General features: G+C 51.6%; 2 protein-coding genes across 14 annotated transcripts in view; one reads left to right on the top strand and one right to left on the bottom strand.

Moving 5' to 3' along the window:
• IGHMBP2 (immunoglobulin mu DNA binding protein 2) overlaps nt 1-1,511 on the bottom strand; it is a 44,288-nt gene extending 42,777 nt beyond the window's left edge. For 11 of the 12 annotated variants that reach the window (XR_011141268.1, XR_011141264.1, XR_011141263.1 and 8 more), the window contains exon 1: nt 1,368-1,511. Coding sequence is in view for 6 of the 12 variants with exons in the window: in XM_068944545.1 (XP_068800646.1) it covers nt 1,368-1,480 (113 nt within the window). In the remaining 6 variants the exon portion in view is untranslated. The remainder of the gene's footprint in view (nt 1-1,367) is intronic. The other variant, XM_068944550.1, reaches the window with a different exon arrangement.
• On the top strand, nt 1,457-13,928 carry MRPL21 (mitochondrial ribosomal protein L21). 2 transcript variants are annotated; one of them, XM_068944569.1, is made up of 7 exons: nt 1,457-1,554; nt 1,689-1,743; nt 3,182-3,267; nt 6,379-6,542; nt 8,051-8,103; nt 12,969-13,072; nt 13,777-13,928. In XM_068944569.1, exons 1-7 carry the CDS (start codon nt 1,464-1,466, stop codon nt 13,839-13,841), a joined length of 618 nt encoding a protein of 205 aa, XP_068800670.1. In that variant the 5' UTR covers nt 1,457-1,463; the 3' UTR covers nt 13,842-13,928. The 2 variants fall into 2 exon arrangements, with proteins under 2 accessions (XP_068800670.1, XP_068800671.1); XM_068944570.1 differs by having other exon boundaries at nt 1,500-1,554; nt 6,376-6,542.
• The last annotated feature ends 3,506 nt before the right edge of the window (nt 13,929-17,434 follow it).

The raw sequence follows: 17,434 nt of genomic DNA on the forward strand, positions 1-17,434 counted from the left end.
GGTTTAGGCTCGAACCCTGGGGTGGGAGGGCTCTGGGTCTGCAGCACCCTCCAGGACCTGGGGGAGGAGAAGGAGGGTCCCAGGGTGCAGGTGGGGGGGAGTCCTGGCTCCTATAGGTGACAGCAGGCCCTAAAGGGCAGGCTGGTGGGGTTTTCTACAGGGATGAGCTGGCCCTGTAGGGGTGAGTGAGGGTGTTTCCCACGGGTGACAGTGGGTCCTATCAGGGCGAGCTGGCAAGGCTTCCTCGAGGTTACAGCAAGCCCTGCAGGTGAGAGCTGACGGGGTTTCCTACAGGCGGCAACAGCCCCTACAGGGGCAGGTCTGGCTGGATATCCTATAAGCGACAGGAAGCCCCTATAGAGCGAGTCCAGCAGGGTTTTCTATATAGGGACGAGTCAGCAGGGTCTCCTAGAGGTGACTGCACGCCCTGTGGGGGGAAAGTCCATCTGGGCTCCCCACAGGTGACAGCAGGCCCCATGGAGTTGGGGGGGGAGGGAGGCCCATGGTTCCCCATAGGTGATGACAGGCCCCATAGAGGTGGGGGGAGCAGGGTTCCCTATAGGTGACAGCAGGCCCCATTGAGGTGTGGATGCCCCCAGGTGACAGCAGGCCCCACAGAGGTGGGGGGGGGCCCCCAGGGCTCCCCACAGGTGACAGCAGGCCCCACAGAGGTGGGCGGGGGATCCCAGGGCTCCCCACAGGTGACAGCAGGCCCCATGGGGGGGGCCCAGGGTTCCCCATAGGTGATGACAGGCCCCATGGGGAGGGGGGGCCCCCAGGGTTCCCCACAGGTGATGACAGGCCCCATAGAGGTGGGGGGGGGCCCAGGGCTCCCCACAGGTGACAGCAGGCCCCATGGAGGGGGGGGGGGAGGGAGGCCCATGGTTCCCCATAGGTGATGACAGGCCCCATAGAGGTGGGGGGAGCAGGGTTCCCTATAGGTGACAGCAGGCCCCATTGAGGTGTGGATGCCCCCAGGTGACAGCAGGCCCCACAGAGGGGGAGGGGGGGCCCCAGGTCTCCCCACAGGTGACAGCAGACCCCACAGAGGTGGGCGGGGGATCCCAGGGCTCCCCACAGGTGACAGCAGGCCCCATGGAGGGGGGGGGGAGGGAGGCCCATGGTTCCCCATAGGTGATGACAGGCCCCATAGAGGTGGGGGGAGCAGGGTTCCCTATAGGTGACAGCAGGCCCCATTGAGGTGGGGGGCCCCCAGGTGACAGCAGGCCCCAGAGGTGGGGGGGGGGCCAGGGTTCCCCATAGGTGATGACAGGCCCCATGGGGAGGGGGGGCCCCCAGGGCTCCCCACAGGTGACAGCAGGCCCCACAGAGGCGGGGGGGGGGGTCCCCAGGGTCCCGCTCCCTACCTGCTCTGGGCGAGCTCGGCTTCGCGCTCCTCCTGCAGCAGCGCCAGCTGCCGCCGCGCCGCCCCCTCCGCCGCCGCCGCCATGACACCCGCCGCCATGACACCCGCCGCCATGACACCCGCCGCCGCCTTCCCGCCCTCCCCTTCCGCTTCCGGGGTCGCGGCCATGGCGGCGGCGAGGGCGGCCGGTGAGCGGGCCGGGGGCCGCTTCCCCCACCCCCCCCCCCCCAAAAAAAAAAAAAGTTTATTTTCTTTTTTAACCTCTTTTTTTCCCCTCTCTCCCCCCCCCCTCAATCTTTCTCTCTCTCTCCCGTCTTTGCAGCCTCCTGGTTCCGGCCGGCCCTGCGGCACCGCAGCTCCCAGGCCTCGCAGCACGGGTAACGCCTCGCTTCGTCGTGTGTGTGTGTGTGTCCCCCACACCGCCCCCTCTCAATTTAGGAAGGCGGCTTGTGTGTCCTATCTTTCCCCCCCCCCCCCCAATCCCGGCGCTTCTCAGTCCCCTCTATCCCTAACGCGGCCCGTTTAGGGGCCTTCACACCCCCAGGTTTGCCCCCCCCCCCCAAAACCGCGCACTTTTGGATAAAACGGGCCGGTGGTTATTTCAGTAGCGAGGTCGGTCGTTACGAGGGGCTTCGTGCTGGCCTGGTTGGCGGCACGCGAGGCGGTGGCAGCTCCCGCTGCCTTCTGCGGTCCGCCGGAGCCGAGGTAGGTGTGGGTCACGCAAGCCTTGCTGGAGCCCCTTTTCCAGTCCCTCGCCAGCATGGCGGTCTGGAGACGGGCGTGGTGACGGCACAGAAGAGGCTTTTGGGATGAACGTTCCTCGTGTTAAACGCTGAATTGCGCTGGGGGTGACAGATGCTGTTAGTATTGCCATTCAGGGAACGCGGCTGTCAGTAACAAAGGACGAGCGGCTTCGTAGTCTCCTGTAAAGACCGCAGCTGTGGCCTCAAGACCCTCTCTAAACTACCTATTTAACAGTGAAGGCCTTTAAAAACAAAGGGGGGGAAAAAGGGATGCGTGCGACTCGTTCATGCGTAGCCCTCGAGGTCGATACGAGAATACTTATTAGCGTTTCTTTCCCATCGAAGGCAGTGTCTCCTCCCAGATGCTCCCCTCTCTTTGATAACTCCAGGGCTTTGTGCTCTGGGCTGATGCGGTTTGCGGCACGTTCGCGTGTTCAGCTGTGGTGGAGGTAGCGCGTATGCGTACCTGGAAAAGTTTAACAAGAGCCTCTTGTCTAAAACTCAAGCTTTTTGTCAAAGCTTGCTGCGATTCTTGGAGGCCCTAAGTGACGTTAAGCTTTGGGAGCGGCGACGGTGCTTGTTTTGGTAGAGCGTTTGCAGATTTAGCTCGGAAATGAGAAGGAGCATTTTCCGCGTGTGCTCAAACGGCCTTTTGAAATGGGCTGCAGCTTCGTTGGAGTGTTTTTGCCAGGGTTTGGGAGGAAGCTCTGGGGGCTTTGCTGTATCCGGCATCCTCCCCTGGAGTCAGTCCTAGGGCGGTATCGTTGCTTTTGCTTTGCCTGCCACCCTCTGTCCCCACTGTACTTAAGACTGGTCTCTAAAACGTCACCTCGCTCGTGAGCTGCTGCAAAGTCAAACGTGGCCTGTGGGAAATTGCCTTCTGACCTGACTGGCTTTGAGGTTGAATCTTTCATGCTGCCAAACCATTCAGTCTCCTGTACAACTTCTGCTCCCCTAGTGGAAAAGCAGTCAGGCTTTCTACTTTGTCTCCAACTTCTGCCACCTTCTCTGTGTTTTGCATCTCTTCACGGTATCTGTTTGTTACAAGTGAGTCTTACCTCATCGTTTACAGACTCGTGGCCAAAACATCTCTCTCTTCGCCGCCGTGGCCTGAAGTGAAACTGCCAGATCCAGTGGAAGAAGCAAAGTATCATGCAGGTAAGGTCTCAAGTCTCCCAAGTGAAGGCTAATAGTCCGGTAATGTCCTTGGTGGCCTGACTGAGCGTAAATCAGTGTCCTCAATGAGCGGAGCTAGCGTTTGTTCTTTGCGTTTTTGTCTCGTTTCTGGCCTGTTTTAGTGTCACTGCATTCACGCTCCAGCTGCTGGTATTGGAGATGTGGGTAGAACGCGAGGTCTCTGTGCTTTGTGACAGCCTGCCAGGTTGTAACACTCCCAGGGGAATCTTACCTGACGTGATACGTTGCTACCTCAGCAATGAAACGTGCCTTTTGGCTAGGAGGAAGCAATATTGTTTTTATGTGTACGCCGAAACGCTACACCCAGCTGAGGCAGTTGAATGATGGGCACGTCACAGAGCTGCAGAGCCGTGACATACGGCAGCAGGCAGGTGGGAAGCGTGACGCAGCACTAGCGAACGTATTCTTGTCCCCACCCCTAATCAGCAGGACGGTTGAACACAACCTGAGAAGCTCGTGGACCGTACAGTCGTCAGCAAGTGAAGCGCGTGTGGCTGTTTAGCAACCGTTCGCGTTGCTTGGCCTGGTCAAAATATGTCAGTCTTCCGTTTGCTCTCAGACAGTCTCCCCTGGCAGATGGGGTTGTGAAAATCGAATACAGAGAAGGTGCACGTGTCTAGTCTCACGTCGCCCAGGCGGGGCTGTTGTCACCCAGACCATGCTAGGGATGGTAGTGGGGAAGCTGACGCAGGCGCAGGGTGTTTCTCAGAAGCAGGCAGTAATGAGCCCCAGTGGGTGACTTTCTTCTACGGTTGCTGTGGGGATAGCAATTAGCAGTTCTGTCTGCTTCGCGCAGGGAGCTAGCTCCTGCGTTCGTTAACAGGCTGTCTCACTGTCTCTTTGCACTAGCCTCTGGGACATCTCGGAAAAGCTTCTCTGCCTTAGATTGAAGAGCCCCGGGAAGTGAAGGAGAGAAGTTTTCATGCGAGGAACAGTGAGAGGAGAAGAGCTGAGCTGCGTTCACCTCTTTGCGCATAGTCTCCTGTCGTGTAGCTCAAGTGTGTTAGTAACTGTGCGAGTGATGTGCCAGAGCTGTAGAGCATCTCGTGTTCCGAGTCTCCTGTCTGGCTGGTTTTCATCCTGCTTTTTGTCCCCTCTCTGCTTTTGGGGTTGCTCAAGTGATGAACGGGTGTCCTGTCCCAGGGCGTCGTTTGACCCAGTGAACCATAAAGTGCTCGATTTGGTTTGCTGAGCCCTCCGGTGAACAGGATCCTGCGTTCCTCTGACTGAATGACGCAGAATCTTTGGGCCGTTGCGATTTCCATGCCTTGTAACCCCCTACTGTTTATGAGCTTGCGTCATTATGTCCTGATTGTGCTTATCCAAAACAAACTCAGTGGTTTTACAGCTGTCTTAAACTCACAGCATCCAGAGCGTTTTGAATTCTGCCTTATATTCTCCTGCTGGCTGTAGAAAGAGCCGTAAATATTTTTGGTAGGTTTGCTCCGCGTGGTGCTGAGGTACGAGCCATACTAACAATCGTATGGTAATACCAGTTGATGTGTCCTGTCGGTAGAGCTATTTGGAAGAGTTGTCAACAATTTCAGATCCTAGGTACCGAGAAGCAAATAAACCTTGTTCTGTTATAGAAGGATCAAAAAGCCTTACGGGTGGAAAATTGAAACTTGACAAAGAAATAACCCTTGTGAAAGCATGCCTCTGCGTGTTTCTGGCTAAGAGAAAATTGTAGGCCAGCATTTTCATTGTGTGGCTGTATGAATGGTCGCTAAGGAGCTTGAATTTCAGTTCTGAGACATCTGCAAATCCCGTTGACTTTGGTGGGAGCTGTGAGCGTTCTGCCCTCTGAGTGCCGACTGGCCTGCTCTTTTGAAATGTTTACCACCGGGCTACTGATGTAAGCGGACCAGCGGTTTAGAGCTAGCAGAATTTCTTCTGTTGCATCCTGTTGTGCAGTTGAGGGCATAACGAAGAGAAGGGGATCGTGGTTTTCCTCTGGACTCTTTGTGGTGGGCCACTCTGTGTCAGAGAAGAGCACCCAGTTATCTTTTCTTCCTCAATAGCAATTCTAACAACACAGAAGCTCTGCTTTTCATTGGGGTGGGAACTGGAGCAACTACCAGCTCGCAAAATAGTTTCCGTTCTAACCTCTGGTTTTCAGTTGTTCTTAACCTTTAATAGTTTGCGTCTGTTGGGTTGGAAGTTGGACGCGTCTAGGATGTTCCTGTGAGGGCTGGGTTTGATTTAACCGGTTGCTGAATTCTTGTCTGTCCCAAATGGATATTATGTTTTGTTTACATTCCAAGAAAAAGTGATTCAGCCTCTTTTGAGGACAATGAAGAAAATCTACTTTTCCGGTTATAGAAAAGTTACTCTTTTTCTGAACAACTCGAGTGGGTGGAAAGCTGCAATTTGGCGGGGGAATAGCACTAATTAAGCCAAACCTTTCTGTGTTCTGTAAAGACTGGTTTTGGCCTGACTGTACGGAAAACTGACCACTGAAAACTGAGTTTTATGCGTGTGCAGTGCTTCGTCCTTGGGATTGGTACTGCCTCTGGCACCAGCTCTGTGTGTATGCACGTACAGGAAGAGCCCTTCTGGAAAGGAGGAAAGGAAAGATCTCCCTTGACTATGCTACAGGTACAAGTTCTCAGGCCAGGCTTTGTTAATATGCCGGAGCCCTTATTCCTGTGTACTTTGCAGAACTCTTCCTGATGTTCCTGGATACCTTACAGAGTATCCCGAGGGCTGTCTCTTCTGCGTATTGCTGGGAAATTAAGGAGAACTCCCTTCCTGATGCATGAACAGGCACTCTCTTCTGGCACGCTTTATATTTGCAGTATAGGGCATTTCAGGATGCCCGAGAAATAGGTTGGGGAGCGCAGCATCTACGTGAGGTGTGTGCTTAGGTAGGGCTTTGTCAGCCACTAATATCCAAATAGGTCATAGGTTTACAGGAAAGGAGGCTTGCTCCGTGTGCAGGAAACAACATAGTCATTGAGCTTTGCTCAAGGATTCCAAGAAGATACCAGTTTTTGTGTCTTGAACAGCTTTTTACACCTTGCTGTTTCTTTTTTCCCCCTCGCTGATTCCTTCCTTGCTGTTGGCCAGCAGAGGTGGTCCAAAAGGTGAACAAGATGATCGCAACTGGGCAGTATGGGCGGCTCTTTGCTGTGGTCCACTTTGCCAGCAAGCAGTGGAAGGTAACCAGCGAGGACTTGATCATGATGGACAACGTGCTGGAGGCTGAATGCGGGGACCGCATCCGGATGGAAAAGGTAATGTGCCTTGGGTCCGCAGCCTGCGTGCTGCATGTGGGGCGAGAACAAGTTGTCTGCAAGCGTTTCTTGAGGCAAAAGTGGCGATCAGTTTTTGAAAAGTCCTGAAGAGCTTCTTTTGGCTCTCCCATTCTTACTCCAGCGATTTGCTTGGCCTCAGCTTTGTTCCAGTTTCGGTTACCGTATTAGTGATAATATTATTGTGATTTCCACAGAACAGGGTTGGAATGAGTTGTGGCAGACTCGATTACTGTTGTACTGACTTCATCCAAGAGGGAAAAAAACACAGTTGTTGTTTTTAGAGACTGCACCCTTAGATGGTGTTTACCTTGAGACTGCACACCCAAACACTCTCAGTACTCCCAGGGGGACCGTCACCACTCGGTGCTTTGCAAGATCCTTATCACGCAGAGCGTTTCGGGTGGAGGGAGAGGGACGGTGCGTTTAGGGGGTAATTGCCGGAATGCAATTCAGTATCTGTATCCTTGGCCTTGGTTAACTCGCGTGGACTTGTAGAGAGTCGTTATTCCAAATCTAAAATGGAAGACTCCGAAGTGGGGTTCTGCTGGCTTAATCTTTGGTTGTTAGAGCCGAGCAGAGCAGTTAAGGAAAGACAGGCAGCTTTTTTACCCGTCCGTTGCTTTAAAGTCCAGTTTTAAGGCAGCTTTTCAGCTGTGTCCTGCATCCTTGGGTACAACGGGAGTGGTTCACGTGGCGCAGCCGGCTAGGAGCGCAAAGACCTAGCTGAGGGTAAAGAAGGCTTTAAAAACTTGCCTATCTGTCAGCAGAATTCTGTTGGGATTTCACTGGCAAGTATCTGTCTAAAGCAAAAGTCAGAACATCTAGTGGCCGTGTGTATTGCTTTTAACTGCTGCCGTACAATTAGTGTGGGAAGGAGGCAGACTGTAAGAAATGCTGCCGCTTCTGATGATACCCTTTCTGTTATCTTGCCTGATCCTTTACGTAGGCAGGTGGTTGAAATGTCCTCAATGAATGAGCTAGTCCCTGCCGCGAATCCACCCCAGACATCCGTTTCTTTATTACCCATCTTGGGGCCTCATGGAGAAGAAAGAGCAAAGTGTTTCGCTAGAGGGTATGTAGCAAACGCTATAAAAATGCAGTGATTTTAAGAGCTGCCGTTCATTTGGATCCCATGCAAGGCGTATTTTTTCTTCTCCTTTGCGTTGCTTTTCATGTCTTTACAACTTTTGGTGACCCAGAACAGAAACGTTCAGTGTGTTCTGATCGCTGTGAAAGATATTTCTAAAGTATGCTTTAGTAGGATAAATTCTCCTGGGGGAGCGTCTATTTAATGAGTCTGTTTCTTGGCTGTTAGCTGCCTTTCCCCACCATCCCTATCCAGGAACAGTTTGCCGTTTGACGTATGTAAAGGCCTGTTTTCAAGCAGCGTAGCTCCTTTATGGTGACTGTAGAATTTGGACAATAGCGTTTGCATTTCTGCTGGGACGATGAACCAGTGATGTGTCTGATTGAGTTGCTTTCCGTAGGTTTTGCTGGTTGGTGCTGATGACTTCACGCTGATTGGAAGGCCGCTCCTAGGGTAAGATGTCTTGTACAAGAATTATACTGAAGACAAATCTTACGCTTAATTGTAGCCCAGGGCTCCTGCAGTCTCCCAATTGAAGAGAAACCTTGTGAATTTATTAGCGCTAACCTTTTTCCCAGGTCTGTGGCTTTTGAAAGAATCGCCAATAAATCATCAGCCTCTTCTAACTCTAGCCGTTACCACGGTGTTAGGATAGAGCAGCAATACGGGTGTTCCTAAGGTAACTGTAGGAAATTCACTTTTTTGGAGATGGTTCTTTTTCTTATTGCGTAACCTTTGCACAAATTAGCAGTAAATCTTGCTCTTCGGCATCTTTGCTCCCTAACCGTAATTGCAGTGATAGTCATCTTAGAATAACACAGAAAGATTTGCCCATCTCTGAGTTTGAGTTGGATTTTGTTGTTGTTTTTTTGTTTTTGGTTTTGTCTTTGTTTTTTTTTTTTTTTAACCCATTTCCTTTTGCCCTTGTCCTAACCCCACAAGCTTTAATCCTTACTTAGAGTTTGTAATTCTCCCTTTCTCGCAGTTGCGTGACTCCAGCGATCACAGAATTGGGGAACGGGAGTTTACCCCATTGGCAGCAGCTCAATTCTAATGCTGTAGGACTTGCTCTAAGACCAGCAAGCAATATGCCTGGTTCTTCAACCTTTCCCAAAAGAAGTGGTATGTGGACTAGGTGTTAGTGTTTAAGCTCTTTGCGCTAGCCCGAACGAAGTCATGAACTGTGGGTTTCCCTGGAACAATAGGTTTAAGTGGTAAAATACAAGTCCAGGTAAGGTGGGTTGCGAGAGAGCTGAGTGTCTGGAAGCCCTGGCTATTGCCTGGTTGCAGGCTAAACCTCACCTTTAGCAGTGTCAGCTTGAACTGCAGCAACTTAGGTAGAGGGCGGTTAGGTAAAGAGGAGTTTGTGCATCTCAGAAGTGTTTTCTGGTGGTTTATAGATTCATGTTAGAAATACCGTGTCTTTTCAACTTCTGGCTGGTTGCTTTGTTAGCAGCAGGTTGTCTGGAGTTAAGAGTTACTTGTAAAACGTTTGGATGGCTGATAATAAGGCTTCAGCTGCGCGGGTGCTAACGGCCTTGGGATCGCTGTGTTACACAGGATTTTGGGATCTGCCAGCTTTTCTAACAGTGCTGTCAGTACATCTGGAATAGCAGATCCTCAGGAGCCTGCGCGCTATTGCCAGATTTTCCATTTGTGGAAGAGGGTTGGGAAGGGGAGAATCATTATTAGGACTAGAAACATCATCTCGCAATAGCTCAAGGAAAAGCCCAGGTTCTGCAGACGGGGATGTGTCGTGTCAGGCAGTTTGGGAGCCACCGTCCTTGGCCAGGCACTGTTAACTAGTGGCTCTGAAATGGTTCTTTGCAACTCTCTGTTTGTGTGCTGGATTTGGCATTTGCCCAGTGACCCAGCAGCTCTGGGACGGGAAGAAAAATTGCTGCTTGATCCCTGCAAGCACTCTAAGTGCACGGAAAGCCTTGCCAGTTTTTTGAGGCAGACCAAGCTGCGCGTTTGCCAGCGTTAGCTTGAACTGCAGTAACTTTGGCAGAGGAGGATCAGTAGGAGGCGGAGGCTGACCGGGGGAGAGAAAAGGTGGTAGGGAGGTACCGTCTTCCCTCTGAGAGCTGTAGGGAAACCTCCCACGTGCCCAAGTTCCTCGGCTCTCCTCGGCAAGCCGAGGAAGGAGAGCAGAACCCGGGGTTTCAGAGGCAATGTGCGCTGTAATTGGTTCACATAGTTCCCAGTTGCGCCTAAACCACAAACGTTTTGGAGGAGAGATAAGAGCTCGGAGGCGAACAAAGGCTTTTCTGTTTTTTCTGCCGTTTCAAAAATAAACGCGTCAGTGAATGCCCGCACAAACCGGTGTCTGCCTAGGCCAGTTCGTTACAGCTGCAAACCTCGTGCAAACTTGGAAGCAGGTAGGAACTTGTCCTGTTTTGGACAGACGGTCATGTTTTAATTTTCTCGAGCAGTCAGATACCTCCCAAGATGATGCCCCTTTAAAGCTTTAAAAAACAGCAGCGCAACAAAACATATCTGCGGGGCAAAGGCAATTCTGGGAACTTCTAGCTGACTTCTGCTCTGGGATTTGTTGGGTTTTGTTTTTGTTCAAGCAACTTGCTGTCTGATGGTCAGTTGGCGCTAGGGTAGCAAGTGGTGCGCAGTTAGGCTGTGCTTGGCTGTATAATGCAGAAATTGCTGTGCACTTCTAAAGCTGTCATTAGAAGCAAGCGTAGGCTCGGGCCATCGTTAGTCCCCTCCAGTGTTCTAGACCTGAGTGAGGGGAATGGTTCCTCTCTGAGACAAAAAAAAAGTTTTGCTTATTTCTGTGCAAAGTGCAACCGATGGGAATTTTTTCCTCTAAACGACCCAGAGGTGCGACCCAAGCCTTTCTCATGGCTACCTGCCCATTCTTGCTTCAGATTTGGAAAGTACACAACCAAGTGCCGTAGACCTGTTCTCCTCCCAGAAAGAAAGGCTGAGGTGCAGGTGCCTTCTGCAGGGGAACAGAGAGCTAGTTAGTGATGGCAAAGTTGTTACCTCTCAGAGCGTTGATCCTTTGGGGTTGAAGGATTGCTTTCACTGTTTAACAACAACTTTTACCCCAATGTAGATCTATGAGGTTTCAGGATGAATTCTTTTTGCTTCCTGCAAAAATCTAATAGAGGTGCTTTCAGCCTTGTGCTAGGGCTTCTAGCCGTGATCTTTGTCTTGCAGAGTGAAGCCGCTACCTTGATACTCAACTATGTCGAAAAAACACCTTTCAAAAGATTTGTTGCAAGCGTGTCGAAAGGTTTGCTCGTAAGCCTGTCAACATCTCTGAACAACACGGAGGGAGGTCAGTTATCACCAAATCTATGTCAATGTTTCTCTCTTTGGCTGAATGCTACCCAAGGCCTCTGAAGGCTGGCGTGGCCCGGCAGTGAGGGCTGTAGCAGGGAGAGTTTGGCTGTGCTGCTACAAGCGCTGGCTCCCCTAAAAGCAGCGCAGAGCTTTCTGTGATGTGGTCACTTTATCTGGCCTGGCTGCTTTCTAGCTTTCCCACGTGATCATAATGAGCGAGTTTCTTGCACGCTTTTACAATCCACGCCTGAGAGAAGTCAGTGGGCGTTTAGCCTTCCCTTTGCCTCCAGAGGACAGGCATTAGACCCAGAAAGGCTATAGCTCCCTAATCATGGTGGTAAAACCCAGCTAACCCCTGAAGCGCAGTTCGTTTTCTGGTTTCTTTCGTAGCTTTGCGATGCCATGTATTTCAGTAGTGCTGTTGGTCCTATCATTGGGCCGAATCCAGACAGCAATCCCTTAGCTGGGACGTCAAGGTCACCCAGTGGTCTCTAACATCTAGATTACGTTATGGCTGTTCTCTTTCGGACTAGTCACTAAATGCAGATGTATCGGTTCTCTTTGGCTGTCCTTCCCTCCTCCCTTAAGGATTCAATCTCTGATGATGCATTACACGCCAGAGGGTAAATGTTAATAGAGAGGGCAAACGTGTCAAAGCCTTTGGCCTCTTAGTGGCCTCGGTGAGCAGTTGGGCTAGTTGGGCTTTCTCCTCACCCCCTTTAAGTGCGGACAGAGTCGTTTGTCAGGAAAACGTTCTTTAAATGTCTTTCGGCAGAGGTGAGCGTGCTAATGAGCTTTTAATGGTGTTCTGCAGTGACGCAACGTGAAAGAGCGTCTCTTCCTCCTCTACTGTGGCTGTTGATTAAAACGACGCTTTCCAAAGCTTTAGTCTGGCTCTTGTCTGGAGGTGATGGGTTTCTGCACGCGGAGCTGTTGTGCAGCGAGGTAGCTCGTCCTTCAGTGCAGGCTTCAAATCAACTCGTTCTCTGGCTTTGGCGTTTTTCAGGCGGCCCGTAAAAAAGGCAGAGCTCTTTTCCTAACTTCGGTAGGACGACTCCTCCCCGTGCGCTGTAGAATACCTGCGTGGGCACGAGGCGCGTTTGCCTGGGTCGGTAAGGGAATGGGGAGGGCAGAATTGTGATTTTAGTCACGCGTGATGGAAACACTGGCGGCGTTCTTCTTTTCAACCCTATCTCTGTGGAAGGAGATGGAGAGGGGGAATTTGTACTTGCTGGGAGCTCCCATGTGTAGAAATAGGGTCCAGAAGCAACCTGAGTCTTTGAGTAGTCTCGCCCTCGTCCCTGAGCTCTCCTGGCTGCCGGGAGGTCCCTTGGAACAGAGCAGTATGTGAAATCCTCAGCCAGGCCCCATCTTCTCTTCCAATTCGGAGTAAACAACCAGGACAGACCAAGAGTGGGAGGCAGAGGAGGAGGTGTGTGGGAGGAGAAGTGACTTGCTTCAGCAGCCCAGCAGCTGTGCGTTCTGCTAAAAACAGTGGGCCAGAGCTGCTCTCTAGACAGCCTTTGCCAAGGCTATTTAGGTGAGTAAGGTGAGAGCTTGTTCCAGCGGACCGCGATGCTTTATAAAAGGAGGAAGGACTTCTGCGTTGACCAGTAGAGCGCAGGAAAAAGGCCCGTGGTTGGTTTAACTTTACCATAAGCAAAGCAGAAAGTACAGAACCGTGTAAACATGCCAGGGGAATTTATCTTACTGCAATCCTACCAGTTCCTGCAGGTTCCCGCTACTTCTGCATCCTCGACTGTCTCTGATCTTATCCCTGGTATGACGGAGTACTGCCCTGCACTTGGCTGATCCACATGTAGCGCCTTGAGGCTTTTGTTTTTGCGCTGGGAAGCCAACAACCAGGCAGGTTTCCCTCTTCTCCCCAATGACTTAGTAGTTCCTGCAGCCCTGGGCTTTGTAAGGCAGGACACGTTACTTGTGTGTGGTTCTTCCCCAGAAACAGGAGGACATAAAGAATTACGAGGTGGTACTTTTTATTTCTCTTTCAGGAAAGATCTTGTCCGCGTGGAGGCTACCGTGATTGAAAAGACGGAGTCGTGGCCAAAAATTAACATGCGCTTTTGGAAGAGACACAATTATCAAAGGAAAAAAAGTAAGCGGAAAAGAATACAGAGCTTCCCTTCCTCCTGTTCCTCTGCTGGGTCTGGGAGATGGACATGTTGTGACACAACGGCAGCGTTTGGGGAGGGACATTGATTTGCCCTGCCCCCGGGACCCCGCCTGCTACAACACCTCTTTCCCAGCCCACTGCCCCAGGCGTGGCCCGAGCTATTTGGAGCACAGTGACTTTATTCCCTGTGTCCAGCACCCTTGGTTTGGCTATCTTCACAAAAAACCTTTTTTGGGGAGGGTGGGGGGGAGAGTTTTACAGGGCAGAGCAGCAGTATTGTTCTTCCAAAGCCTCAAATAATAGATACGTAGTCGCAGATATGAACAAGCCTTAAGAGTACCCTGTAGCAGACTTGTTGATTACCAAATCACTGCTCCTTCTCAGATATGACCGAGAGGGAGGGAGGTTATGATCGGTTTTTGCGGGACGGACGTTAAAACCTTGACCGATCTGCCACGCTCCCGTGGGAGCTCTGCCTGGACCTCATGCCATACCAATGGTATGTGGCTGTCCTGCCAACGTGGTAGCATCTGTCAGCACTCCCCCTCATAGAAACTGTCACGCCTTGGCATGCCTCAGACTAATGCAGCTTTGCCAGCGGGAGCCTCTCGAAAGGCACACAACAGTTGTGTGCTGTGATCTGATTTTTTGTTTTTCTTTTTTTTCCTCTTTTCATTCTTTTTCAGTCATCACGAACCCGCAGACCGTCCTCCGGATAAACACCATAGACATTTTCCCCTGTTTGTCGTGACTGATTGATTGATTGGGTGTTGCGTGGCTTAGGGCTTATTATTGCTTGGAGGCAATTATGGAAATAAAACCACCTTGTCATTGGAAAGTTCTGGGCTTCCTGTTACTGTCTGAAATGGAAATCTATAGGTAGTTTCTTTTTTTTTAGAAAAGCAAAATGAAATATTTTTGTTAAAACTCCTAGTTCAGCCTCGACGGTGTTTATTTGTTAGGCATCTTAGACAACCCAGGATCCGCTGCTAGCTGACGAGCTGTTTCATGCCGACAGCCGCGCACCTCTCTAGATGCTTCCAGCTGCTATAAGAAACCAGGTTTTCATCTGTGTCTTAGAAATGTCTTGCTGCTGTGCTTAGTTATTCCTGTCCTTGCAAGCGTCCCTTCGCTGAGGCTGCGGGTGCAGTCAAGGCGAGCAGAGAGGGAGGCGTGACTCTGGGTGAGCTGATTTGCCCTCTGGAAACGCTCGTTGCTCTCCACGGACTGCTGTGACATGGCTATAGGTAGGTGCGGTGTCTTTATAAGAGTGCTAAGTGTGGGGTTTTTTCTGTTGTTTTTTCCCCCCACCTTCCTCTCATGACAAAATTCCTGCAGCTCTGCCTGAAGTTAATATAATTCTGGTGTTGCGCGGCTTCAGGGAATAACCTGCGGTACAGCGAGGCCCACAGCAAACGTGGAGCTGAAGAGAGTGGTGAAAATTGCTGACTGCAGGGTCCCAAATCTACTCCCAGATCATGCTAAGCAGTGAAAATCCTTGAAGACTAGCAAGCGGAGATGCGGTTGAAAACTTCTGCTTTTAAAAGTGGTCCAGTCTATTGCACAGCAATAAATTGTCTGGGTGTGAGTAACACGGGTATCAGTGGCCAGGGACGATTTCCTAGTTATTCCACAGACTTGGTGCCTCATCTACTGAGTATTATTTGACCTCCGGGTCTCAGTACTTTTTTCCCCCTTCACTTTGTCTTGGAGTCGAGCGCAATCGCTTATTGAGCAACATGTATTGGGGTGCTGTTGTGCAAGTCTTTCACGAGTCAGTGTAAACCTTGAGGAGGTCACTTTAGATGCCGAAAAACAGGTTCAGGCTGTGTTTTATCTCGCCTGACTTTAGCTGGAGGAAGAATAGGATTGGGGTTGCTGGAGAGAGGTGGTCGACTGCAGAGGAGAACTCACCTCTCTCCCTTTAGGGTGGCCTGGCACGAATATCCCTTGGGAAATGCTATTCTTTCCTTTTTCTACTTTTTTCCTTTTTTCCTTTTTCTACTGCCTGTACAGGGAAGTTGAACGATTAGATTTTAAGAGTTACTGGGTAAAAAGATGAAGGCCGCTTCAACTTACAGCCCAAGGAAGGCTTTTTTTGGTGGTAACTACTGGCATAAGCACTACTCCACCCCCTGCCGTGCCCTCATCTCTGCCAGCACAGCTGTTTGTGGAGTTGTGCCGTGAGCCAGGTTAGGTTAGACCTGCTCCTCGCTCCGTTTGGCGATGCAGCCCCTCAAAACCTTGCGATGGCACGGCTGAGTGAGTGACGACGGGACTCCGCGCCAGAAGTCCGCGCTGAACCGAGGCCCCTGGCTGCAGGGTTTCAGGTGAGTAAGACCCCAGACAGAGGGCACGGCTGGTGAGCATTAGCGCGCTCTGGCTAGACAGGGCCCTTTCTGCGGCTGGCTTTGGTAGTTACATCCTGCGTCCTCCTTTCCGAGCCCTGTCAAAGAGAACGGGAGGGAATCGTCTCCCAGATCCACCCCCCCCCACCACCACCAGTTGGTGTCGACACCTCTTTTCCCCAACCCCAAAGGCGGCTCCGGTTCTGCGCTGGGGCCGTGAATCCCAGCAGAAGCGACGGTAGGAACACGTAGTGCCAAGCGGCCGGCGTAACGAGTATGCCGGCACAGACCGTCGCGGCGACTGCCTTCCCGTTACAGTCTGTTCGCAGTCCGCCGCGGAAGCGGCGGTGCCAGCTGAAGCGATTGTCCTGGAAACCTCACAATCCTTGGGTGTTTCTTAAAGCCCGTGACTGCTGGGGCTAAGAAAGAGGATGCAAGTCTTGGCTTTCACAGCGGCGGGGGGTGTAGGGAAAGGGGAGTTTTCCAGCCTTGCCCGTTGCGGAGAAGCACTGCAAACTAACAAGAAGGGACTTCAAGGCTCAGAAGCCGGAAGAGCGAGCCCAGTGTTTCTTTCCAAAGAGAAATCAAGTGTCTTAAGCTGATCTCTAAAACTCATTCCCCCCTCCTCTGCCAAAAAAAAGCCCTCAGGAAACGCAGTTCAAATCCAAGTGGGATGCTATGTGAAATTAGGGTGGTTTCAGGGTGGTTTGCGGGTGTGTGGATTCCTTTTGGGTTTCCTTGTTTTGGGGGGGTTTTTGTGGTTTGCTGTTTTTTAGTTTGAGAAACGCAGGAAGGGAAAAGTCAGCCGATATCGGAACGCCCTGGTTTTCGTTTGGGAATTTGTCTACTATCAAACCAAAGCAAAATACTCAGGTTTTATCAAAATGGTGCCTTCAGGCAGGTAAAACGGGCTTATTTTGCACGTTTTCTTTGGGGGAAGCGGAAGAAAAAAGCCGAAACGGAAGCAGAAAGCACCCGGTCTTCTCCGGCGTGAAATCGCAGGTCTCCTTTTGGCTTGACGCGTCGCGGGGCGGCCCCTTGGCAGTCTCTTTTTTTTTTTCGGTCTTTTTGCCCGCTGGATGCGGTAAGGCCCGAATTCCGGCGCTCGCCTCCTGGCCGCAAAGCCCCGCCGGCTGCTCTGCTTTCCCTCTCGTGCTTCCTAAGGAAGGACGCCGGGCTTTGCCACGCTGGCTCTTTCTGGCACCAGGAGGGAAGGGTGGCTTTCCGTTGCGGCACGAGAGAGAGCGATGAGCTGAACGTCAGCCCCAGCCGTGCCGTTCGCCCGTCGCCCTTTTCAGAGCAGCGCACCGCGGCACCTTAATTCGTGGCCCTCTTTGGGGCCTGCGGAAGGGACTCGGCGAGCGAGTGGCGATATTCGGTCCCGCCGAACGCGTCACCGACTGCGGGCGTTGAAGCAGCTTGCAAAGCCCTTGGGACGTGTCGTTCGAGCCTTCCGGGGTGGAAGGGAAACGCTGTTAATATGCCCCTTTGGTATTTCTTTTTTTTTTTTTTTTTAGGTTCCTGTCTGCTTTGCAAAGGCGTCTTTGAACTCGTACGCGGAGCCAGATTTATTTTCTCAGCATGATCCGGATACGTTTTGGCTGCACATCGAAATACGCCTGAGCGCTTAGGATCGGCAGCGGGCAGAACGTAACGCTGGGAAATCATGCTGCTTTGATTCCTCTCTGCGCTAGAGGCGTTTTCTTTTCTTTTTTTCTTGCTTTTTATGACCGGAGAAATAAGCCCCTTTACTGAGGAGAGACCAAAAAAAAAAATGCTTCACCGCTGGATCCGGACCGTTGCAAAGCCTTTACGGAGAAGTCCAACAGCGACCGACCAGCTTGGGCGTGAGCAGACGTCGGGGACCGGGCGTCTTTCATCTCCTTTTATCTCTTCCTATCTCCAGAACATGGGGAGATGCAATCGGGATGCGTGTCCTGGCCGCTAACGCCGCGTTTGTCCCTCTGAAATCAAAACCCGCCTTGGCTTCGGTAGA

This window comes from Struthio camelus, chromosome 5 (assembly GCF_040807025.1).
Source record: "Struthio camelus isolate bStrCam1 chromosome 5, bStrCam1.hap1, whole genome shotgun sequence".
In the NCBI taxonomy this organism is placed as follows: domain Eukaryota; kingdom Metazoa; phylum Chordata; class Aves; order Struthioniformes; family Struthionidae; genus Struthio; species Struthio camelus.